At 40.4% G+C, this 27778-nt stretch overlaps 1 protein-coding gene across 2 annotated transcripts in view; it reads left to right on the forward strand.

Annotated features, from left to right (window-relative positions):
- The window catches only part of CAPS2 (calcyphosine 2), a 204822-nt gene that overhangs the window by 123404 nt on the left and 53640 nt on the right, over window positions 1-27778 (forward strand). For both annotated transcript variants that reach the window (XM_073620021.1, XM_073620023.1), the window contains one exon: window positions 19559-19677. In XM_073620021.1, the coding sequence (XP_073476122.1) occupies window positions 19559-19677 (119 nt within the window). The remainder of the gene's footprint in view (window positions 1-19558; window positions 19678-27778) is intronic.

Here is a 27778-nt window from a genome sequence, read left to right on the forward strand (position 1 = left end):
GAAGCAGGCAAACTAATGGCTCAGGTGTGTGCTGGCTTCATATTGGAGCTAGAATTAGAGCTCAGGGCACCACCCCTTCGAGGAGGCCAGTGTGTGAAGGGAGCCATGAGGTGCTGGTGCACAATGCTGTCTAGGTTGGGACAGACCAAGGGCTGAAGCCTAAGAGAGAGTCTAGGAGGGACAAGCACAGCTAGGGATTTGCAAGGAAAGACGCAGATCTAAGATACAGCATCTGCGTATAAACACTGGGATGTGTTTGATGGTTGGGAAGACCAAAAGGTGTTTGATGGTCATATATATATATATATATATATATATATATATATATATATATATATATATATATATATAATATTTTTTTTTTTTTTTTATATACATTATCACTTGATAATGTGCACTAGATCCAGTGCACTGCATTATGTCTTTACACACATGACTTTTTCAGACAAAGTCATGCATTACTGTAGTGCTCACGATCCACTAAGATCTTAGGGGGATTTACACATTATCAAGTGAGTATAACTTTATTGTTTTAATAAATTAAAAGATGATGCAGAAAGCATTATGATTACTATGTATTTTTGTGAGCGGAGTCTGGTGGAGCAATATAAAAGGTAGGTTGGAGCCATTACCCACTCAAAGGGAAAGAGGGGTTGAAAGGTGAAATATGGATATTGGAGGTAAAGAGGTATCCCAGAGGAGAAAAGAGTGTGGCTTTGAAACCTTAAAGTGGAATGCCTATGCTTGCCGTATAAAATATTTATTGGTCAACAGAAGAGGTGAGCGCAGAAAATATAGCACAAAGAGTAAAGCATGTGGATGGCATTTGTGTTTACAGCACTGAGTACTTTATCCTTTATAAGCACTGGAGTTGGACTATTTTAAATGAACTGAGATACACTAATACAACTGATTGAGAATTTGGCACTAAATGAACTTATTGCTATATGTTGTTATCAAGTACCGTTTATTTATCTAGCTATAAAGAAGTGAATATTGAGAATTTTTATATGACATTTTTAAACCTGCAAGGCAATGTCATAATGTGCTAGTATGCATTGCATACTAGCACATTATGTGAACCTTATTTTAGAACAAAGCACTGCAGTGGTGTGCTGTCACCGCTGAAGGCGATTCCATCTTCACCCAATCTTCCTTCCGAGTATGCGGACTCCGGCTCTGCGAGTGGCCAAAGCTGCGATGATGTCACTCCTGCACATGTATGTGGAAGCCATTGTTTACAGCACAGGACTCTGAAGGAACGGCACGGGTATGATGCCGTTCCTTCAGAGTGCATGCGCTGGTGACATCACCTGCTGTTTCTACGGTAAAAATCTCCTAAACGGCGCGCGTTTAGGAGATATTTACAGTGCCTATAGGTAAGCCTTAATATAGGCTTACCTATAGGTGAAATGTATGCATGGGAGTTTACTCCCATTTTAAATGTATTTTCCAGCATACTGCACAATATCCACCTTTTTTTTTTTTCACGGATATATGTTCACAGCAGCGTTGCACTTTTTAAGATAATATTTCAGTTTGATGCGGGAACACATATCAGTGCTGGCGAGCTGCTAACAATATATTATTGCACAATTGTGGTAAATACTTTGTTTGAATTGTGATGTAAGAGTACTTTGGGTTATAAGAACACATTTGGATGTTCCTACTATAAGAGAAGTAGTAAACCACTGGAAATTGTGAGACCTAAAGAGACTTTGTCTCTTAAAAAAAATAGGAAACCGCTAACAAATATAAAGTGTGGACACCAATAGGTTATTGTATATAGAGTACCTGCAGCAACTTTAAAGTGGAACTAAACCAAAAATACACACCGCCACCCCACAGTGATGCGGCAGTTCCATCCCTTGCTGGCCTCTGTCATCCTCTCCCCGGCTACTCTGGTGCAGGGTTTTTGGCCTTTTAAATGGCTGGTGAGGGTCATCCTGCACATGTGCATGGGAGTCAGTCGTTCTGGCACAGCTGGAGTGTGCCAGATATATATACTGAGCTGCGCGTGTGCAGCCCAGTGTACATTCAATAGAAGACTGCAAGCAGGCAGGTAAGTATTTGTTATTGCAGAAGAGACATAGCATGTCTCTTCTGCAATAAAGAGCTGCCTGCTTGCAGTTTTTACTAGCTAAGTTTAGTTTCAATTTTTTGCCCTCAGCTATGCATGAATGCAGGACCATTTTGAATGGGTTGTGTCGGAGCTTGATCATACATTAATTTTTAACTATTGGCCACCTTTACCATAGTGCTACCACTTCCCATATGTTAAAGGAGATGCCCAAGTGCTCCCATTTATTTGTGACTGGATTGCAGATAGCTTTGAAGGTCTAAATAGGGACTAATCCATTAATATTAGCAAAATAAAGAATTACCATACAACATGCTACAACATTATACTGTATCTACCCCTAAAAAGTGATAATGTTTCATTGGACTACTAAAATGAAATACTGTATGTTGTACAGTTGTATGTATACCTGCTACAAACAAAACCACCTTTTAAAAAGCATTGGTAAAATTGGCAAACCTCTCTCCATCACATTTTTTTTAAATACCTCCATTATTCACTGCACTCTTTTCTACTGTTCTTCTTCTAAAAAGTTTTTTTTATTACTGCTTGTGGGAGCACAGCAGTAAAAGACAGACATAGGATTAAACAAATAGAGAAAATACTATTTAAAACATTATAAATTCAAACAAAAAAATCCAAAATTATTTTAACTTCCCTTTAAAATCCCCTCAGCCCCTGCAGAGATTTTTAAAGATGAATGTGCTTACTACAAAAAAATTGTAGTGGTGGGGCCTAGGCAAGTCTAAGGCCCCTTTCACACTACAGCGACTTGAAAGTCGAGCTTTTTTGCGGCCACGATTATGATGTGATTTTGCCGTGATTTCAGGGAATGCCTGTGTAAACTTGAAGTCTATGGACCTCAACTCGCATCAAAGTCAGACCAAAGTAGTACAGGGACTACTATATCTGTGCAACTTGAAGTTGCACAGATATAAATGGTTATCTTTGGGAATCATGGGGTACGACTTGCCATGCGACTCTGATGTCCAAAGTCACAGGAAAAGTCACACAAGTGTGAAAGGGCCTTAGCCTGAGAGCACTCTTCATTAAAATCTAAATGTATATTTTATTATAACATTTTTTTTTGTTCAATAAGTTTATTAAATGTGAAACAGAGAATTGTACAAAAAAAAGAGCTGGTGACACCTAATACAGCACAACATTAGTCATATTCGACAAAGAAAATAATTACACGGGAAACAAAACTTGATATCAACCAAAACATGGAAAGCCAATATTAAAAAAAAAAGGTGCCAAAGTTACCAAAAATATTGTCTGTCCAAAATAGAATAAACAAATGTGGCAAGCATGCAAATCTGCTGTATACAGTAGTAATAGGGTATATGGTGCAATAAGTGCTGTGTGTACATAAATGTCTATGCAGAACAGCAAAAAGTTCATAGAGTCCAACTGGAGCATTCATGGTAACTTTACGCTGATCTCAATGCACCAGATGCAGCATTTCTGAAGAGACTGAAGTATCTCTAGGCAAACAGATAAGAAGAACAGTGGTGCACAATCTGAGTTTAGTATATTAACAAATTTATTGTGGTGAAAAGACAGATGCCAACTTACATTGTGACAGTTAAGATCAGGCTCATCACATAGTAAGGGCTTCCGATGGACAGTCTCACAACAACAGGGAACCTCAGACCAGGATAGAAATACTGGGTGGATGGATACACCTATAGGACTAAGAGAACACATGGGGGGGCGGGGGCGCACCAAACTAAGTGCAGCATTAATTGTACTGAGAAATACTAGTAAATTAGCAACTCACATTGGAAGAAGAAATGGCCCTTTTTATATGTAATCCGTGAGCGTTCAGCTCATGCATCTGGGATGGGGGTACTCTTCCTACAACTTGCAGCCTGGAAAGTCCGGATGTCAGGCTGGATGACAGCTTAGATGAGGAAGTGGAAATCAACAAGCTGGTGGAGGGCTTCTTGTGGGATGCAAAGCAAACCGGAAGTGATTTCATGAGGATATCAGATGGGCAGAGCTATGCAAGCCTGAGAAAGAAGCTTGGAAGCTTGGGTGGTCTTGAAATGCATAGCTCAGCCCCCTGACATCCTGATGACATCACTTCCGGTCTGCTCTGCATCCCACAAGAAGCCCTCCGCCTTTTTGTCGGTTTATACTTTCTCTTCTAAGCTGTCATCCAGCCTGACATCTGGACTTTTCAGGCTTTAAGTTGTAGAAAGAGGCTCCCCATCCCAGATGTATTAGCTGACCCTTTACGGATTACATACAAAAAGTGCCATTTCTTCATCCCATCCCAAGTTGCTAATTTACTAGTATTTCTCTTTACAATCAATGCTCCACTTAGTTTGGTGCCCCCTGGTGTGTTCTCTTGGTCCTGTAGGTGTATCCAGCCACCCCATATTATTATCCTGGTCTGAGGTTCCCTGTTGTTGTTAGACTGTCCATCGGAAGCCCTTTATGAATAAACACATGAAGTAAGTGTGAAACGCATTTACAATTGTCCTGTCTTGCTTTCCTGACTATGAAGACATTAAAATATTTTCAGAAGCTCTGTGGTGGTGTTCGGCCTATTTCTTTTTGTTTCTGATGTCTGTGGTGGCGACCCGGGGCAGACACCCACACTGAACTGCAATTAAGTACTCACCTAAACGGTATACACACCCTATTTGGATACATCGGAAGCCTTAACTATGTGATGAGCCTGTTTTTACCTGTCCCAATGTGAGTTGCCATTTGTCTTTTCACCACAATAAATCTTTTAATATATTACACTCAGATTGCGCACTGCTGTTCTTCTTATCTGTATGCAAATCTGTAGTGTCTAAAGCACATGGAGGGAAGCCGCTACTCATTACTGCCCAATTTTAGTGTGACAACGGTAGAGTCTCTAGGATCATAGGGCAAAAGCCTGCTATCCACTACATGAGACACATAAACATAAGTATTTTTTTTTACACCACATGGAAAGCCAGTGCCCTCCTCTGAGAACAAAACTGCTAAAATAAAGGTAACAACAACAGTAACTGAAAATATTACCACAATTGCTTTTACAATGCAGCAGCAAATGGATCCAATATTGGATAATGCACAAGTCCTAAGAGAATTGTGTTCATGCTTGTATTTCAGGTGTCCCTCTTCTGGAAAATGGCTTTTCCCTTTAAATGTTGTCTTTATCAATGCAATATTTTCTGCTAAATTATGCACATCTGTCTCTGTCTACCTTTTATAGTATTTGTATTATTAAAGCAACAGTAACATAAATGAGCAAATATAACCACATTTAGCTTAATACATTGCGGGGTAGACACGAACAGAATGTTTTTGACTACTTGTCAAAGCAGTAAGCAAGGCTTCGCTCAGGGGACTGTTGAACTAGACTTTGAATTAGGAAACCTGCCACTACATGTCTTACCAGAGATTCATTGTAGAACCATTTTTTGTGTTTGTTTGTTTTACTTCACCTGAAATTGCTTGTGAAAGTTTTACTGATTTTCAGTTTGAATTGTATATACAAACTGCCTCCTTCTATTGTCTTGTTTATAATCCTGAGCAATTGCCCTATTATACTGTCACAAAACATTACTGGGAGCTGAAAGGACAAAGGGTGGTTAAGCTAAAAACAATTTGGGAGCTTAAATTACGATGAAATGGACAAAGATTAATGGCTTTCTAAGTCAGTTGTATTAGCTATTGACTAACCATGAAGGTTATTTATTTAAATTTGCCTTTTTTTTACAAGCTGTCTCCATTATGTGAAAATGAATACATCACTGGTCAACAGATCATCCCATTCAATCAAGTGCAAAATTGCAGCTTTACAAAAAAGGAAAAAGGGATGTGTACTTAGAAGGCTTTGGATATAAGGAATACAAACGATAAAATTTACTGGCTTGCCTATTATAATTGGCTTGTTTCCATTCTGATTACACAGTCTGTAATTTCAGCCAAATGTAGTTCAACCATTAGTTCCTTCATTAGTTCATCAAAAGCACGAGTTGGAGTTGAGGAACAGTGTAAAGATACATATCAAACCATTATTTTCAACTGATGGCTTAATTGTTTTTCTACTTGTTAGTCTTTGCACACAAAAGGATTCTCCTCCAGCTGTTTTCAGTACTGTGGAGGGAAAGCTTGCAAAATCACTGACTCTGAATGTACTGAATTGTATAGTGTGAAAGAGCATAAACCCCTTCTTTATAGAGGCCAGTGGTCTGTGAACCTGTTGGCATACCTTTCATATTTTGGATCCATGTTTCCATTTAGCCATTCTTGTGAATCGCACAAGCCAGGTATATATACACTCTTATTTTTAGGAATAGTTTTGTATTTCCTGAATCACCCCTTGACCAGCAACTTGCTCATTGAACAATGAATCAACATCATTATTACCCAAAGATCAGATGGATGGAAGCTCTGTAGAAGAACCCTGAATAACAGGGTCATGTTACTGGCTATACAGCAGGGGTCTCCAAACTTTCTAAAAGAAGGGCCCGTTTACTGTCCTTCAGACTTTAGGGGGACCAGACTATGCCCAGTCGGAGTAAACCAAGCCTGATCTTTGGTATTAGGAGTAGAAATAGTTGGCGTCAGTGGGAGGAATAATGCCCCATTTTTGTTGTCAGTGGAAGGAATTATGCCCCATCGTTGGTGTCAGTGGAAGGAGTAATGCCTTAAGGGCTGGATAAGGGCAAGCAAAGGGCCACATCTGATTCCAGGACCGCAGTTTGGAGACCACTGCTATACAGTGTGACGATGGTGTGTAAATCACACTGATGAACTGAAGTACAAATCTTTTGCCAGACAAAACAATTTGATTGTATGCTTTTTAACTGTGTATTTTCTTTTTGCCTGGAGCTCTCTAACTATAAGGCCTCATGCACACTGGAAGTTTTTACAGCTGCTGTTTTTGGCTTCAGGCATTTTTTTTCTGCAGCCCATACTCACATAGGCTTTTATCAGCGTTTTTTGGCAGGGGTGTTTTTTCTGGCTGGAAGAGGAGTTTTTCAGCTGTAAAAAGCTCTAACTCTGAAAAACGCAGCTACTCTGCATTTATGAGCGTTTTTAAACCATAAGCTTTTGTGGAAGTATAGTTATGCTAAACAATACTAAAACAGCAAACGCTAAAAAGCGCTAATGCAAAAACACGGCAAAACTCACGTTTTTGACATGACATTCTACAGCTAAAGCTACTTCCTTTTTATAATATCCAGTGTGCATGAGGCCTAATAGAAGAAAATTAGGTCACCCACTTCGGTGAGCCGTGTGGTAGGCTGTTAGGTGGACCAAAGTTGTGGTTGAGTGAAATCACATATGTTTTTCTTAGGTTGATAAATCCTGGATGGCTTAACTCCAATGTAAAAATGCATATAAAAGCAAAGGAGAAGGCTTTCAAAAAATACAAGGCTGAGGAATCATCATCAGCATTCAGACTTTACAAAGAATGCAACAGGAAATGTAAGGGTGCAATTAGGTGGCTAAGATAGAACATGAAAGACACATAGCGGAGGAGAGCAAAAAAAAAATCCCAAGATATTCTTTAAGTATATAAACAGTAAAAAAGGGAGGACAGACCATATTGGCCCCATAAAAAATGAGGAAGGAAATCTGGTTACAAAGGATGGGGAGATGGCGAAAGTATTGAATTTATTCTTCTCCTCAGTCTTCACAAAGGAATAGGTGGCTGCAGTGTTTAGCCTCATGACACATCACAGGAAGCACCCTCATGGCTAACAGAGAACAGAATTAGAGATAGACTTGGAAAACTTAACATCAATAAGTCACCGGGACCGGGTGGCTTGCACTCGAGGGTCCTTAGGGAACTTAGTGAAGTAATGCCAATGCCAGACCATTGTTCCTAATTTTTACTGACAGTCTACTAACGGGAATGGTACCGGCTGATTGGAGAAAAGCCAACGTAGCACCAATATTTAAAAAAGGACCAAAATACATCCCTGGGGATTACAGACCATTTAGCCTAACATCAATAGTATGTAAGCTCCTTAAGGGGATGATAAGGGACTATATACAAGATTTTAGTAAAGAAAACTGTATCATTAGCAGTAATCAGCATGGATTCATGAAAAATCGTTCTTGCCAAACCAATCTATTAACCTTCTATGAGGAGGTGAGCTGCCATCTAGATAAAGGAAGGCCCGTAGATTTGGATTTTGCAAAAGCATTTGACACAGTTCCCCATAAACGTTTACTGTACAAATTAAGGTCCATTTGCATGGACCATAGGGTGAGTACTTGGATTGAAAACTGGCTGCAAGGGCGAGTTCAGAGGGTAGTGATAAATGGGGAGTACTCGGAATGGTCAGGGGTGGAAAGTGGGGTCCCCCAGGGTTCTGTGCTGAGACCAATCTTATTTAATTTGTTCATAAACAACCTGGAGGATGGGATAAACAGTTCAATCTCTGTAGACTATACTAAGCTAAGCAGGGCAATAACTTCTCCACAGGATGTGGAAACCTTGCAAGAAGATCTGAACAAATTCATGGGGTGGCCAGCTACATGGCAAATGAGGTTTAATGTGGAAAAATGTAAAATAATTGCATTTGGGTGACAAAAATATGAATGCAATCTCACTGGGGGGAGAACCTCTGGGGGAATCTAGGATGGAAAAGGACCTCGGGGTCCTAATAGATGACAGGCTCAGTAATGGCATGCAATGCCAAGCTGCTGCTAACAAAGCAAACAGAATATTGGCATGCATTAAAAAGGGGATTAACTCAAGAGATAAAGCAGTAATTCTCCCACTCTACAAGACTCTGATCCGGCCTCATCTGGAGTATGCTGTCCAGTTCTCGGCACCAGTCCTCAGGAAGGATGTACTGGAAATGGAGCAAGTACAGAGAAGGGCAACAAAGCTAATAAAGGGACTGGAGGGTATTAGTTATGAAGAAAGATTGCGAGCACTGAACTTATTCTCTCTGGAGAAGAGATGCTTGAGAAGGGATATGATTTAAATTTAGAAATACCACACTGGTGACCCCACAATAGGGAAGGGAGTTTAATAAGACACGTGGCCACTCATTAAAATTAGAAGAAAAGAGATTTAACCTTAAACTGCATAGGGGGTTCTTTACTGTAAGAGCGGCAAGGATGTGGAATTCCCTTCCACAGGCAGTGGTTTCAGCGGGGAGCATCAATAGTTTCAAAAAACTATTAGATAAGCACCTGAACGACCACAACATACAGGGAAATGCAATGTAATACTGACATATGATCACACACACAGGTTGGACTTGATGGTCTTTTTTCAACCTCACCTACTATGTAACTATGAATAACCATGTTTTTTTTCAGCTGTGCAGTTTGCTGTTTGAACAGTGTATTTTCAGCAATATAACATACATTTTTTTTACCACGGGTAAACACAAGGATATAAAAAATTTATTAGAGGATAGGTGCAGTTAGTGTATTATCGTTATTCTGTTTCTGTCTCCCTTATGCAGCAAATTGGTAATTATTACCTAGTAGCGTAAATGTGCTTTATATTGTGTTTCCACGGCCTAACTTCAGTCTTTGATACTGAGAATGGTGTTAGCATATAGTGTTATTTGTGACCACATTCCCAGCCTGACATGTGTGCACAGGACTAGTAGCTGCTGCTCTGTGGTGCTTTCTGGCATCACGATTCTCAATTTGCATCAAAAGCTAAATCCAAGTGTGAAAGAGCATAAACCACTTCTTTATAGAGGCCAGTGGTTTGTGAATCTGTTGGCATTCCTTTCATATTTCCACATTTTCTTATGTTACAGCCTTAATATAAAATGGATTAAATTAATTATTTTCCTCCAAATTCTACAAACAATACCCCATAATGACAATGTGAAAGAAGTTTGTTTGAAATCTTTGCAAATCTATTAAAAATAAAAAACGAAAAAATCACATGTACATAAGTATTCACAGGCTTTGCCATGACACTCTAAAGCCTCGTACACACAATCAGATTTTCCGCAGACAAAGCATCAGACTTTTGTCCGAAGGGCGTTGGCCATGAACTTGTCTTGCATACAAACGGCACACAATTGTCGGCCAATAAACACAAACGTAGTGACGTACTACGTGGCTTTTCAGCTCTTTAGCGCCAACCTTTGGGCACCTTCTGCTAATGTTGTGTTTGGTGAGCATTGGTTTCGAGCATGAGTGTTTGTACATTGGACTTTTGTCTGACAGACTTGTGTACACACGATCGGAAAATCTGACAACAGACTGTTGTCTGTGCAAAATTTATAAGCCTGCTATCCAACATTTGTCCGTGGAAAATCCGACAACAATTGTACGATGGAGCATACAAACGGTCAGATTTTAGGCCAACAGTCTGTCAACACACAATTCCCATCGGAAAATCCGATCGTGTGTACGAGGCTTAAGACCCCATACACACTATTAGATTTTCTGCAGATTTTTGTCTTCAGATTTACCAAAACCATGTAGTGCAAGGGCCTGCCTGATTTCATACAAATTGAAATTCTTATGCCCCGTACACACGGTCGGACTTTGTTCGGACATTCCAACAACAAAATCCTAGGATTTTTTCCGACGGATGTTGGCTCAAACTTGTCTTGCATACACACGGTCACACAAAGTTGTCGGAAAATCCGATCGTTCTAAACGCGGTGACGTAAAACACGTACGTCGGGACTATAAACGGGGCAGTGGCCAATAGCTTTCATCTCTTTATTTATTCTGAGCATGCGTGGCACTTTGTCCGTCAGATTTGTGTACACACGATCGGAATTTCCGACAACGGATTTTGTTGTCGGAAACTTTTATATCCTGCTCTCAAACTTTGTGTGTCGGAAAATCCGATGGAAAATGTGTGATGGAGCCTACACACGGTCGAAATTTCCAACAACAAGGTTCTATCACACATTTTCCGTCGGAAAATCCGACAGTGTGTACGGGGCATTAAGGTTTTACCTCATATTATATGGTTTTGGTAAATCTGAAGAGAAAAATCTGCAGAAAATCTAATAGTGTGTATGGGGTCTTAATTTAGCTCAGGTGCATCCTGTTTCCACTGATCATCCTTGAGATGTTTCTACAACTTAATTGGAGTCCACCTGTGGTAAATTCAGTTGATTGGACATTATTTGGAAAGGTGCACCCCATCTATATAAGGTCCCACAATTAACAGTGCATGTCAGAGCACAAACCATGCCATGAAGTCCAAGGAATTGTCTGTAGACCTCCGAGACAGGATTGTATTGCACAGATCTGGGGAAGGGTATAGAAAAATGTCTGCAGCATTGAAGGTCCCAATGAGCACAATGGCTTCCATCATCTGTAAATGGAAGAAGTTTGAAACCACCAAGACTCTACCTGGGCAGGCTGTAACCATCTCTGCAGCACTTCACCAATCAGGCCTGTGTGGTAGAGAGGTCAGACAGAAACCACTCCTCAGTAAAAGGCACAGCCCACCTGGAGTTTGTCAAAAGGCACCTGAAGGACTTTCAGACCATGAGAAACAAAATTCTCTGGTCCAATGAAACAAAGATTGGACTCTTTGGCCTAAATGGCAAGCGTCATATCTGGAGGAACCCAGGCACCGCTCATCACCTGGCCAATACCATCCCTACAGTGAAGCATGGTGGTGGCAGCATCATGCTGTGGGGATGTCAGAATCGGGAGACTAGTCAGAATCAAAGGAAAGATGAATGCAGCAATGTACAGAGACATCCTTGATGAAAACCTGCACCAGATCGCTCTGGACCTCAGACTGGAGCGAAGGTTCATCTTCCAACAGAACAACGACCTTAGCACACAGCCAAAGGAGTGGCTAGATGACAAATCTGTAAATGTCCTTGAGTGGCCCAGCCAGAGCCCAGACTTGAATCCAATTGAAAATCTCTGGAGAGATCTGAAAATGGCTGTCAACCGACACTCCCCATCCAACCTGATGAAGTTTGAGAGGTCCTGCAAAGAAGAATGTGGGAAACTGCCAAAAAAATAGGTATACCAAGCTTGTAGCATCATACTTAAAAAGACTTGAGGCTGTAATTGTTGCCAAAGGTGTGTAAACAAAGTATTCAGCAAAGGCTGTGAATACTTATGTACAGTGCCTTGAAAAATTATTCATACCCCTTGAATTTTTCCACATTTTGTCATGTTACAACCAAAAACCTAAATGTATTTTATTTGGATTTTATTTGATAGACCAACAAAAAGTGGCATATCATTGTGAAGTGGAAGGAAAATGATAAATGTTTTTCAACATTTCTTGCATTTGTATTTAGCCCCCTTTACTCTGATGCCCCTAACTAAAATCTAGTGGAACCAATTGCCTTCAGAAGTCACCTAATTAGTAAATAGAGACCCCCTGTGTGTAATTTAATCTCAGTATAAATCCAGCTATTCCATGAAGCCCTCAGAAGTTTGTTAGAGAACCTTAGTGAACAAACAGCATCATGAAGCCCAAGGAACACACCCGACAGGTCAGGGATATATGTTGTTTTAAAAAAATATTCCAAGCGTTGAACATCTCATGGAGCACTGTTCAATCCATCATCCAATAATGGAAAGAGTATGACTCAACTGTAAACCTACCAAGACATGGCCATCCACCTAAACTGACAGGCCAGGCAAGGAGAGCATTCATCAGAGAAGCAGCCAAGAGGCCCATGGTAACTGTGGAGGAGCTGCAGAGATCCACAGCTCCGGTGGGAGAATCTGTCCACAGGACAACTATTAGTCAAGCACTCCACAAATCTGGACTTTATGGAGAAGTCCATTGTTGAAAGAAAGCCATAAGAAGTCCCATTTGCAGTTTGCGAGAAGTCATGTGGGGGACACAGCAAACATGTGGAAGAAGGTACTTTGGTCAGATGAGACCAGAAAAGCAAAACGCTATGTGGGGCGGAAAACTAACATTGCACATCGCCCTGAACACACCATCCCCACCATGAAACATGGTGGTGGCAGCATTATGTTGTGGGGATGTTTTTCTTCAGCAGGGACAGGGAAGCTGGTCAGAGTTGATGGACAGATGGATGGAGCCAAATACAGGGCAATTTTATGCCGCATACACACGGCCGGACTTCCCGACAGAAAAAGTCCGATGGGAGCTTTTGGTCGGACTCAGATATAGAACATGTTCTAAATCTTTCCGTCGGAAATGCAGACGGAGTTTAGACCGTTGGCGAGTCCGGCCATGTGTACGTGGCATTAGAAGAAAACCTGTTAGAGTCTGCAAAAGACTTGAGACTGGGGCAGAGGTTAACCTTCCAGCAGGACAAACCTACAGCCAGAGCTACAATGGAATGGTTTAGATCAAAGCATATTCATGTGTTAGAATGGCCCAGTCAAAGTCCAGACCTAAATCCAATTAAGAATCTGTGGCAAGACTTGAAAATTGCTCTCCATCCAATCTGACAGAGCTTGAGCTATTTTGCAAAGAAGTATGGTCAAAACTTTTGCTCTCTAGATGTGCAAAGCTGGTAGAGACTTCCCCAAAAAGACTTGCAATTGCAGTGAAAGGTGGTTCTACAATGTATTGACACACTGTACATGTGATTTGTTTAGTTTTTTTATTTTTAATACATTTGCAAAGATTTCAAGCAAACTTCTTTCAAGTTGTCATTATGGGATATTGGTTGTACAATCTTGAAGAAAATAATGAATTTAATCCATTTTGGAATAAGGCTTTAACATAACAAAATTGAAGCTATGCAAATACTTTCTGGATGCACTGTACACTCTTATTTTTCGAAATAGTTTTCCATTTCCAGAATCACCCCTTGACCAGCAACTTGCTCATTGAACAATGAATCAACCTCATTATTACCCAATGATCAGATGGATGGAAGCTCTGTAGATGAACCCTGAATAACCGTGTCATGTTACTGGCTATACAGCAGGGGTCTCCAAACTTTCTATAGAAAGGCCCGGTTCACTGTCCTTCAGACTTTAGGGGGACTGGACTTTGCCCAGTCAGAGTAAACAATGTCTGATCTTTGGTATTAGGAGTAGAAATAGGTGGTGTCAGTATGAGGAATAATGCCCCATTTTTGTTGTCAGTGGCAGGAATAATGCCTCAAGGGCTGGATAAGGGCAAGCAAAGGGCCGCATCCGGTCCCAGGCACGCAGTATGGAGACCACTGCTATACAGTCTGACGATGGTGTGTAAATCACAACGATGGATGAACTGAAGTACAAATCCTTTGCCAGTCAAAACTGTTTGCTTGTATGCCTTTTTTTTGTGTATTTCCTTTTTGCCTGAAGCTCTTTAACTATAAGGCCTCATGCACATTGGACATTTTTACAGCTGCTGTTTTTGGCTTCAGCCATTTTTTTCTGCAGCCAGTAAACTCCCCAGCAGATTCTATGTGTCCATACTGACATAGGCTTTTATCAGCGTTTCTTGGCAGGGGCATTTTCTGGCTGGAAAAGAAAACCCAGAACTAGTGGATTTGAAGAGGAGTTTTTCAACTGGAAAAATGCTCTAACACTGAAAAACGCAGCTATTCAGCATTTATGTGCATTTTTAAACCATAAGCTTTTGTGGGACTATAGTTTTTCTAAACAATGCTAAAAAACCCAAACGCTAATGCAAAAATGAGAGCAAAATTTGCGTTTTTAACGTGGCATTCTACAGCTAAAGCTACTTCCTTTCTTATAACGTCTGGTGGTCCTGCCCGAAGGTCCAGCATTTCTGGATCAGAATATTCAACCTGGTCTACTCAGTGACAGGACAAAATATCCCTAAAAATCCTAAAATGGCGCTGTTTGCGGACTTGCTGGATGAGATCCCCAAAAATTTCCGAACCCTTATTTTTAAAAAAAATTTAGCAGCTGAAATCACTATAGCGTGTATATGGAAATCTCCAGTGGTTAATGTTGCATTAGTAAAACATAAACCTTCCTGGATCATGGTCAGTGAGAAACTGACGATCATCTTCAGAGACAAACAAACCAGATTTGAAAAAGTGTGTTATATGACATTTTTGACATTTGACTTGACGGTCTATTTGATGCTTATATAGTGCAATATTGCATTTGAATTTTTATTTGTCTCTTTCCAATTGAAGTAATTAGTTTGTTACCCTTTGAATATGTACCACAATCTTTGTAAAATTCAGATTGTTCTCTTTTATTTTATTCAAAACAATAAACAAATTTGACAAGGAAAAAGTGTGGACTCCCTGGATTAAATACCTTCAAGCCCCATAGCTCCTGGGAATTCTGTGGTCAGGGGCCTGGGCCAAGGGAACCGATTCTTGTTCCTTTTCTTTCCTTCTTTTTCTTCTTTTTACCCCTTTCTTCACTTTCTTCTTATGATTTTGCGGTATAAATTGTATGCATGCAAATGGCAAGTTCTTAGAGCCTCTCATATTTCCATGATAATATGGGTGCAAGCACTGTGCCTTGAGGCACTAAATTAACTCTGGCTATAAGGGCTCCTATACCTTTTCGTGCTACTGCGTTAACACTTGACCGTCTGTTGAAGTAATGTCCTTGCTCTGTTTTTGCTATAAGAGTAATTATACTTATCTTACTTATGCCCTGGGCAAGCAGTAGCTTCATTTGGAAGGATCAACCTTTTAAACTTGGTTCTTGTTATGGTTACAATGATCTAATCCTTGATTAGCTTTGAGGGTGCATATATCTTTTTATATCTGTTTGATACTGCTTGTATCCTAAGAATTTTATAAAACCTTTAAATAAAAATTAATTGCAAAGACAAAATACGCATGTGAGAGCACACACAGAAAAAAAAATATTTAGGGTAACAAACACTTTTACAGTGGGGAAAATAATTATTTCATCCTCTGCAGATTTTGTAAGTTTGCCCACTTACAAAAAAATGAAGGGTCTATCATTTTTATAATAGGTGTATTTTAAATGATAGAGACAAAATATCAACCAAAAATCCAGAAAAAACACGATACAAATGTTATAAATTGAGTTGCAGTTCAGTGAGTAAAACATGACTTAGTACTTGGTGGAGAAACCCTTTGTTAGCAAGCATAGAAGTAAGACTTTTTTTGTAGTTGGTTACCAGGTTTGCACACATCTCAAAAGGGATTTTGGTCCACTCTTCTTTACAGATCTTCTCTAAATCCTTAAGGTTTCTTGGCTGTCACTTGGCAACTCAAAGTTTCAGCTCCCTCCATATAGGATTAAGGTCTGGAGACTCCATGAGCTTAATGTGCTTCCTCTTGAGCCACTCCTTTGTTACCTTGGCAGTATGTTTTGGGTCATTGTCATGCTGAAAGACCCATCTATAACGCATCTTCAGTGTTCTGACTGCGGGAAGAAGGTTCATATCCAAGATTGTACAATATATGGCCCCGCCAATTGGCCCCTCAATGCGGCAAAGTCAGCCTGCACCTTTAGCAGAGAAACAGCCCCAAAGCATAATGTTTCCACCTCTGTGCTTGACTGTAGGGATGATGTTCTTAGGGTCATAGTCAGGATTTTTCTTCCTCCAAAGATGGCAAGTCGAGTTCATCCCAAAGAACTCAATTTTGGTCTCATCTGACCACATTACTTTCTCCCAATCCCTTCTCTGAATCATTTAAAAGTTCACTGGCAATCTTCAGATGGGCCTGTGCATGTGCCTTTCCTTCTTGAGGAGGGGGACCTTGCGGGTGCTGCAGGATTTCAATCCATGGCGGTGTATTGTATTACCAATGGTTTGTTTGGTGACTGTGGTCCCAACTGCCTTGAGATCATTCACAAGCTCCTCCCGTGTAGTTTTGGGCTGATCCCTCACTTTTCTCATGATCATCTGTACCGTACCCCATTAAGCAAAATCTTGCATGGAGATCCAGACCGAGGCCAATTGATGATTATTTTGTATTTTTTCCATTTGCGAATAATCGCTCCAACAGTTGTCTCCCTCTCCTCAAGCTTCTTGCTGATGGTCTTTTAGCCCATTCCAGCCCTGTGCAGGTCTACAATCTTGTCCCTCATGTCCTTTGACAGCTCTTTGGTCTTGCACATGATAGTGAGATTTGAATGGAAGAAACAAATTCTGTGAACAGGTGTCTTTTAAAATACACCTATAACAATTATAGACCATTTATTTCTTTGTAAGTGGGCAAACTTACAAAATCTGCAGGGGATCAAATAATAATGTTCGCCACTGTATATGCCTTTCAAAAATGCATCTGTATACGGTCTGTATACGGTATTTAACATGTGTAAGCCGATGTAGAAATGCAAATGAAAACACAAGTTATCGTACTAACACAAATGTGAATCGGGTCTTAAACAAGTGGTTTCCTAGTAATACCATCATTATTTATTGCACAGGAAAACATTTATTCAAACCTGCCAACTCTAAATCTGACAGAATGGAGCTCAGCAAATGAAGTTAAAATGGAACTACAACCAAAACTATATTTATATCTTGTTCCGCATATTATAGGAAAGGACTAGGACTTGTGTCAGTTAATAATTACTGTCTGTGTCCCTGCTGGGAGTAACTCCAACACATCTCGTCCTTAGTTAGAGTGGTTACTGAGACAGAATGGGAAGGGAATCGATTCGCTGGGGACTCAGAACAATATAAACATTAGTTGAGAAAGATCGACAAAGATTGTCAAGTTATTACTATGTACTTCCCTGCTGTTGAGATTCCCCCACTTCCTGCCCCTGTGATGACACCGGTCTCCAAGTGAGGTAAAATATTTTTAAGCTAGACACAAAAAGCAATAAAAATCAGATAGAAGTGTGAGCTCTTCGTTACTCTAGACCATAAAATACAGTGGGGACGGAAAGTATTCAGACCCCCTTAAATTTTTCACTCTTTGTTATATTGCAGCCATTTGTTAAAATCATTTAAGTTCATTTTTTTTCCTCATTAATGCACACACAGCACCCCATATTGACAGAAAAACACAGAATTGTTGACATTGTTGCAGATTTATTAAAAAAGAAAAACTGAAATATCACATGGTCCTAAGTATTCAGACCCTTTGCTCAGTATTTAGTAGAAGCACCCTTTTGATCTAATACAGCCATGAGTCTTTTTGGGAAAGATGCAACAAGTTTTTCACACTTGGATTTGGGGATCCTCTGCCATTCCCCCTTGCAGATCCTCTCCAGTTCTATCAGGTTGAATGATAAATGTTGGTGTACAGACATTTTTAGGTCTCTCCAGAGATGCTCAATTGGGTTTAAGTCAGGGCTCTGGCTGGGCCATTCAAGAACAGTCACAGAGTTGTTGTGAAGCCACTTCTTTGTTATTTTAGCTGTGTGCTTAGGGTCATTGTCTTGTTGGAAGGTAACCCTTCAGCCCAGTCTGAGGTCCTGAACACTCTGGAGAAGGTTTTCGTCCAGGATATCCCTGTACTTGGCCACATTCATGTTTCCCTCGATTGCAACCAGTCGTCCTGTCCCTGTAGCTGAAAAACACCCCCACAGCATGATGCTGCCACCACCACGCTTCACTGTTGGGACTGTATTGGACAGGTGATGAGCAGTGCCTGGTTTTCTCCACACTTACCGTTTAGAATTAAGGCCAAAAAGTTCTATCTTGGTCTCATCAGACCAAAGAATCTTATTTCTCACCGTCTTGGAGTCCTTCAGGTATTTTTTAGCAAACTCCATGCGGGCTTTCATGTGTCTTGAACTGAGGAGAGGCTTCCGTCGGGCCACTCTGCCATAAAGCCCTGACTGGTGGAGGGCTGAAGTGATGGTTGACTTTCCACAACTTTCTCCCATCTCCCAACTGCATCTCTAGAGCTCAGCCACAGTGATCTTTGGGTTTTTCTTTACCTCTCTCACCAAGGTTCTTCTCCCCCGATAGCTCAGTTTGGCTGGTCGGCCAGCTCTAGGAAGGGTTCTGGTCATCCCAAACGTCTTCCATTTAAGGATTATGGAGGCCACTGTGCTCTTAGGAACCGTAAGTGCCACAGAATTTTTTTGTAACCTTGGCCAGATCTGTGCCTTGCCACAATTCTGTCTCTGAGCTCTTCAGGCAGTTCCTTTGACCTCATGATTCTCATTTGCTCTGACATGCACTGTGAGCTGTAAGGTCTTATATAGACAGGTGTGCGGCTTTCCTAATCAAGTCCAATCAGTATAATCAAACACAGCTGGACTCAAATGAAGGTGTAGAACCATCTCAAGGATGATCAGAATAAACGGACAGCACCTGAGTTAAATCTATGAGTGTCACAGCAAAGGGTCTGAATACTTAGGACCATGTGATATTTGAGTTTTTCTTTTTTAATAAATCTGCAAAAATTTCAACAATTCTGTGTTTTTCTGTTAATATGGGGTGCTGTGCGCACATTAATGAGGGAAAAAAATTTACCTAAATGATTTTAGCAAATGGCTGCAATATAAGAGAGTGAAAAATTTAAGGGGGTCTGAATACTTTCCATCCCCACTGTAAAACGTTTGCGCTAAATTAGTGAAATTTGAAAGATAGATTCCAATAATGTTTTTGATGTAATAATGCATGAATTATTGTGTATCAAAGTTAAATAAATATGTATTGCTCATAATATTATGTAAATCTTCTCTTTGCAGGGAGCAAACCTCTCTTTTCTCACAGTGGATCATCAAAGTCTTTCGGAAAGCTTAAAGAAAAATCCTATACTTACCATACGAATCACAGCTGTGGATGAGGGGGCAATGAAGTCCTTGAGGTAAAAAAAATAATGATAGATAGATAGATAGATAGATAGATAGATAGATAGATAGATAGATAGATAGATAGATAGATAGATAGATAGATTTTGACATTGATATTCAGGGTTACTGTTTTTTTTCCAAAGTTCTGCAGATTAAATGTCTAAAAAATTACTATGTAAAGCTTCCTTGCATCAAAATGTAATACTATCTGGCTTATTTAGTGCAGAAATATAGAGTGAAGTAACCCATAGCAGCTAATCAGATTTTGGTTAAATATACTGAAGTCACTTAAGAGATTATTTCTAATTGGTTGCTATGGATTTCTGTACTTGCATAAGCCATGCTGCACATTTTCATGTAATCAGTAAAAATAGACTTTTAGGGAGTAAATTACTAAAAGTGACCTTTTGGGAAGTAATGTGATTACTGCTAACACCTACTAAAAAGTGAAAGTACTTTTTGCAACTAGTTCAAGTCCAGACATAGTTGTTGACTACTGCCCTTGCTGACAGGGGCATGACATTTTAGAAACCTTCAGGATAAAGACTATTGTTTTTCCCTTAGCTTAGTAAAAGTGATAACAATTCACTTTGAAAAGAATACCCATTCATGTGCAAGGACAATTAAAAAAACAAAAAAAAAAAAAAACAGTATTTTGCCTGCATATGATTGGATGATGGAAGTCAGCAGAAATTCACCTCATCGTACAATACAAAAATGTATTTATTGTCCATAACAAATTTACTTCCTAAAAAAAATCTTAACTGAAACTTTAGCCACTGCCTACCCCCTTCCTGCCCAGACCAGTTTTCACACTTTGAATGAAAATTACTCAGTCATGCAACACTGTACCCATATGAATTTTTTGTCATTTTTTTCATACAAATAGACCTTTCTTTTGGTGGTATTTTATCACTGGGTTTTTTATTTTTAGTGCTATAAATGACAAAAGACCCAAATTTAAAAAAAAAAAAAAAACATTTTTCTTCATTTCTGTTATACATTTTTGCAAATTAGTAATTTTTCGTCATAAATTTTGCCCTAAATTTATACTGATACATTGCTTTGGTAAAATTAACCCAAATAAGTGTATATTATTTGGTCTGTGTGAAAGTTAGAGAGTCAACAAGCTATGGTGCTAATCATTGAAAATTGATCACACCTGATGTACTGACAGTCTCATTTCTTGAGACACTAAGGCTCACTAAAGTTCACACATGGGCGGCACGACTTGCAGGTCGCCTCAGCGAGGCGACCTGCAAACGACTGCGGGGCGACTTGCGAGACGACTTCTGCATAGAAGTCTATGCAAGTCGCCCCAAGTCGCCCCCAAAGTAATACAGGAACCTTTTTCTAAGTCGGAGCGACTTGCGTCGCTCCAATTAGAACGGTTCCATAGCACAGAACGGGAGGCGACTTGTCAGGCGACTAGGTCGCCTGACAAGTCGCCCCAGTGTGAACCGAGCCTAACAAGCCAGAACAGTACAAATATCCCCCAAATGACCAATTTCTGGATAGTAAACATTCGATTTGAAGTTGTAATTTTTTCCCAGAATTCTTTGCAAAATATTTTTTTTTCACAAAATTGTCATATTAACAGGTTATTTCTCTCACACAGCATATGCATACTTGCAACTACACCCCAAAACACATTCTGCTACTCCTCCTGAGTATGGCGATACCACATGTGTGAGACTTTTACGCAGCCTGACCACATACAGAGGCCCAACATTGAAGTGGCACCTTCAGGCGTTCTAGGAGCATAAATTACACATCTCATTTCTTGACTACCTATTACACTTTTGAAGGCCCTGGAGCACCAGGACAATGGAAACGCTCACAAAAAGATTGCATTTTGGAAAAAAAACACCCCAATGTATATATTTTATGAGGCATAATGAGTCTTTTGAACATGTTATTTTTTTCCACAAGTTTTTGGAAAATATGGGGAAAAAATGAAACCACTTTTTTTTTTTTTTTTTTACACAAAGTTGTCCGTTTGTAAGATATTTCCAACACATAGCATGTACATAGCAAAAATGACACCCCAAAATACATTCTGCTACTCCTCCTGAGTATGGCAATACCATGTGTGAGACTTTTACACAGCCTGGCCACATACAGAGGCCCAACATGCAAGGAGCACAGTCAGGTGTTCTAGGGACACATAGCATGCACATACCAAGAATTACAACCCAAAAATACATTCTGCTGAACAAAGGGTAAACAAAATGCTGAGTAGATCAGCATGTGGTGGTTGGGGTTGGTGGACCAATCTGAAAGTAATTTTTTTTGGTAAATCCCATATTGAATGTGAGACCCAAAAAAATCTTGAACTCCTCCACTGATAGGACTCTCCATTCATAGGGGCAGGAATAATAGGATGTTGGGTTACTCGATATCAATTGTCGTGTATACAGGTTGCACTGGGCCACAACTGATGATAACAGATCCTTGGTAAAAAAATTAAATGAAAAAAATCTGTTGGGGCAAAATTCTCCGTGTTCCTCTGGACTCATGGCTGGGCAGTGAAAGGTGGGATGTTAGCTGCTCCTGAGTTAGGAGGAAGCCACAGGGGGTTCTGAAGTGCATAGGGAAGGCTGGCATGGGTCATAATCCTTTGGGGCTGAGGTAACACCCCACTAGTACTTGGCCTTTCTTGCCGAGGTACTGTGCTACTAGTGGATGGCACTGCAGTGCTGGTGGATGGCACTGCCTCCTCCTCACCAGAATGTCTGCATTTGGCGGGCACACTGTTCTCCTCCTTTGAGTCTGCCACATTGTCCCACTGCTTAGCACTGACTCGTATTTGAAATCAGAGTCAGAATCTGAATCCGAAGCAGAATCCGATACAGAGAGCTCCCCATTGCTCTCTTGTCAGCCTCACTTAGAATTTGGTATGCCTCCTCAGTTGAAAATAATTTTTTAGACATGGTGGTGGTGATGAGCCTGCACAGATGTGTGCTGATAAGCCTGCACTGATGGGTACTGATGAGCCTGCACAGATGTGTGCTGATAAGCCTGCACTGATGGGTACTGATGAGCCTGCACAGATGGGTGCTGATAAGCCTGCACTGATGGGCATTGATGAGGCTGCACCAATGTGCACTGATAAGCAGCACTAATTAGCTACACTGATTGGCGTTGATGAGGTTCCACTGATGAGGCAGTACTGATATGCTGCACTGTGTGGAACTGATGGCAATGTGACACTGATGGCACTGTGACACGTCACTGATGGCACTGGCAGCACTGATGGGCGGAACTGTGTGACACTGATGGTAATGTGATGCTGATGGCATGTATGGCACTGTGAAACTGATGGCACTGGCAGCACTGATGTGCGGCACTGTGTGACACTGATGGCACTTATGACACTGTTACACTGATGACACATGCCACGGTGACACTGATGACACTATGGGTACTGTGACACTGATGGCACTAATGACACTATGGCACTGGGACACTGATGACACTGAGGCATGGTGACAGTGAGGCATAGTGACACTGATGACACTGAGGCACGGGGACACTGATGACACTGATGGCACTAAGGCACGGTGACACTGATGGCACTAAGGTACGGTGACACTGATGGCACTAATAGACACTGTGACACTGATAGCACTGTGACACTGATGACACTGTGGCACTGTGACACTGATGGCACTGATGACACTGTGGCAATGAAGACACTGATGACCTTGTGGCACTGATGATATTGTGGTACTGGTGACACTATGGTACTGGTGACACTGATGGCACTGTGACACTGATGGCACTGTGACACTGATGGCACTGTGACACTGATAAGCACTGTGACACTGATAAGCACTGTGACACTGATGGGCACTGTGACACTGATGGGCACTGTTTGGGCACTGTATCAAACTGTAAAATGTTTTAGATAACTCACTCCGTTCACAGATCGCTCTACTTCCTTACACGTGATCTCTGTGTGAGGAAGGAGAGCCGTCAATGAGAAATTATCTCATATGTTTACCTAGTGGGCTCACCACTGCGTGATCTATGTACATTGCAATGATTTTAACAAACATTGTTGCAGAGTCCTATCTTTAGTTTTTTTTTTTTTTTTTTTTTAAGAAATGGGTGTTTGTCTGTGTTCATGTGCACAGTGAATCTGTATGGGAGTAGTTTTGTAATTATCAATCATCTGCTGTACTTGCAGGGCTCTGATGAGGAAATTGGCAAGGTCTGCATTTCCCTTTGGGAGTATCTCACCAAAAATTGCACTTTTGTTGCAGGATATGCCAAAAATCTGACTTGTATCTTAGAGCAGACTTCTGGGAAAATCAGTAGGACAATCATTGAAGAAGGAAATTACATTTTTAGGGGGCCTTCTGTACACCCTCTCTGTACAGAATGCCTCCAGATAGCCATATTGCATTTTACAGAAAATGACAGCTCTGCAGATTGAAAAGGAAAAGTAATTTTTAATAACATTTCAATGACAATATGACTTAAGTCGCAATTGTATATGCTATATTATTTTTTTTATTTGCTCCCACAAATGTAAACTTACCATTTAAACTGAGAAAATGTACCATTTTAAGAAAAAATAAATAAGATTGTTTTGAAATAGATAGCAGTAACATATCTAAAAAAAGTTCTGACAGAGCTATGTTTACAATGGTGTAGCATCCCCTTTTGTTTTAACAACACTCTGTAAACATCTGGGAATGGAGGAGACCCGTTGCTAGAGTACTGAGAGAGGAATGTTGTACGATTCTTGCCAGATATAGGATTCTGACTGCTCAACAGTCCTAGGTCCTTTTTGTCATATTTTTCGTTTCAAGTTGCACCAAATATTTTCATATGTTGAAAGGTCTGGACTGCAGGCAGGCCAATTAAGTACCCTGACTCATTGAATACGAAGCCATAGATGCAGTATGCAGTTTAGCATTGTCCTTCTGAAATATGCAAGGCCTTCTCTGAAAAAGATGTCTGGATGGGAGCATATGCTGCTCTAAAACCTGAATTTATCTTTCAACATTGATGGTGCCTTTTCAGATGTAAAAGCTGCATATTCCATATGCACTAATGCACCCCCATACCATCAGAGATGCAGGGTTTTGAACTGAGCGCTAATAAAAAGCCAGTAGTTCCCTCTCCTATTTAGCCTGGAGGACACGGCGCCTATGGTTGCCAAAAAGAATGTCGAATTTAGATTTGTCCGACCACAGAACAGTTTTTCACTTTGCAACAGACCATTTTAATGAGCTTTGGTCCAGAGAAGAAAGTGGCATTTCTGGATCATGTTCAGATATGGCTACTTCTTTGCATGATAGAGCTTGCATTTTTGGATGGCAGGGCGAATGTGTTCACAGAATCATGCCTGTTTTTAATGCAGTGCTGTCTGAGGGCCTGAAAGATCACCAGCATTCAATATTGCATTTTGTCCTTGTCCTTTGCGTAGAGAGATTTCTCCAGATTCTCTGAATCCTTTGATAATATTATGTACTGTAGATGATGGTATACATTATTTAGTATTTGCAATTTTAAGTCGAGGAACATTATTCTAAAAGATGCTCTTTTTTTACTCAGTTATGTTATTGACCTGTTGCCAGTCAACCTAATTCGTTGCAAAATGTTCTTCTAGCTCTTGCTTGCTAGTACCACTTACTTTGCCAGTTTTTTGTTGCCCTGTTCCAACGTTTTTGAGATGTGTTGCTGCCATCAATTTCAAAATTACCTTATTTTTTTTCTTAAAATTGCATTTTCTCAGTTTAAACATTTGATATGGTTTCTATTTTCTATTGTGTATAAAATATGAGCTTATGAGATTTGTAAATCGTCACACTGTTTTTATGTAAATTTTACATAGCACCCCAACTTTTTTTTTCAATTGGGGTTTTAAGTGGACCTTGTATTTTATTATAAGCTCTGCATGATGAACTGTCATTGTGAGAACTCTGTGATGTCTTGGGTCCATAATCTTCATGTTTTCCCCTACTTTATTGTGGAAGGCCCTTACTGATAATGGATTTGAATACATGAACAAACCAATTTGTTTGCTTATCTCTCACTTACATAACTGATAGCGACCCAACCATTTCTCTTCCTTATTTGGCATCTTTGTTTTGTTGACAGTTTTATGTAGACATCACATCTCTTGTACTGTTAACTTTTTTACATTAGCTTTAGAAAGTGCCAATGTTTGACAGGAGTAATACATTGTGACACTAAAAAGGTGGTACTAATAAACGTCCTCTAAAAGTTTCTTGTGAGATGTAACTGTTGTCAGTTGGTAGTTCATGTAATTTGCCTTCTGAATGCTTTTTACAGATCTGACAATATACACCTAAAACATCTAAGTTGTTTGTTTTATAGGGCCACAATTTTAGTGAAATGTATGCATTGTGTATTGGGACTGACCTGCATTAATTAGGTTTTTGATATAAATTCAGCACTGCATAAAATGTCAGATGCCCATGCCCCCTGCTGGTCAACATGGTTTCTTCCTGCGATCCTTACATCACTCCTGAGTCTTGTAGTATCAGAAGGGTTGGGGGATGGAACCTCGATGCGAGGTGGAGGGCACAGGCATCTTACACTCCTGGAAGTGACAAATGCTGAAGACACTGGAGGAGGCTACAGCGCTGGAATGGAGGGGAAGTAGGAGACATGGGATGCCAGAGAGGTGAGGTTACTATTTTTTTCTCTTGCAGGGAACTTAAATCTTGATTTTTTTTTTTAAGCTGACTGGGTTGTTTTAAGTTTCCTACAAATCCTGTTTATACAGTATAGATTAACCATTTCAGCTCCAGAAGGTTTACCCCCTCATGACCAGTCCGTTTTTTGCTATAGGGCACTGCGTTACTTTAACTGACAATTGCTCGGTTGTGCGACGCTGCTGTACCCAAATAGAATTGATGTCCTTTTTTCACACAAAGAGAGCTTTCTTTTGGTTGTATTTGATCACCTCTGCTTTTTTTATTTTTTGCGCTATCAACAAAAATAGACAATTTTGAAAAAATATATACAGTATCTCCCAAAAGTGAGTACACCCTCACATTTTTTAAAATATTTTATTATATCTTTTCATGTGACAACACTGAAGAAATGACACTTTGTTACAATGTAAAGTAGTGAGTGTACAGCTTGTACAATGGTGTAAATTTGCTGTCCCCTCAAAATAACTCAACACACAGCCATTAATGTCTAAACCACTGGCAACAAAAGTGACTACACCCCTAAGTGAAAATGTCCAAATTGGGCCCAATTAGCTATTTTCCCTTCCCGGAGTCATGTGAGTTAGTGTCACAAGGTCTTAGGTGTTAATGGGGAGCAGGTGTGTTAAATTTGGTTTTATCGCTCTCACTCTCTCATACTGGTCACTGGAAGTTCAACATGGCACCTCATGATGCACAAGAAAGCCCGCAAACAGTTTGCTGAAGACAAGCAGACTAAGGACATGGATTACTGGAACCATGTCCAGTGGTCTGATGAGACCAAGATAAACTTATTTTGTTCAGATGGTGTCAAGCGTGTGTGGCGGCATCCAGGTAAGGAGTACAAAGGCAAGTGTGTCTTGCCTACAGTCAACCATGGTGGTGGTATTGTCATGGCCTGGGGCTGCATGAGTGCTGCCGGCACTGGGAAGCTACAGTTCATTGAGGGAACCATGAATGCCAATATGTACTGTGACATACTGAAGCCAAGCATGATCCTCTCTCAGAGCCACAGGGCAGTATTCCAACATGATAACGACCCCAAACACCCCTCCAAGACGACCACTGCCTTGCTAAAGAAGCTGAAGGTAAAGGTGATGGCCAAGCATGTCTCCAGACCTAAACCCTATTGAGCATCTGTGGGGCATCCTCAAATGGAAGGTGAAGGACCGCAAGGTCTCTAACATCCACCAACTCCATGATGTCATCATGGAGGAGTGGAAGAGGACTCCAGTGGCAACCTGTGAAGCTCCTGGGAACTCCATGCCCAAGAGGTATCATAGGATAGGGGATTATTGCGGTGCCAAAAGAAAACTAAAGTACATGAGTAAAAATATGCAATACTTTATTAACAAAGTTAAAAAAAATTTGGTACAATGTTACATATCAAAGGTGTGCACCAAAATAGGGAATTGTAAAA

The sequence above is a fragment of the Aquarana catesbeiana genome, linkage group LG03 (assembly GCF_042186555.1).
Source record: "Aquarana catesbeiana isolate 2022-GZ linkage group LG03, ASM4218655v1, whole genome shotgun sequence".
NCBI classification, from domain to species: Eukaryota; Metazoa; Chordata; class Amphibia; order Anura; family Ranidae; genus Aquarana; species Aquarana catesbeiana.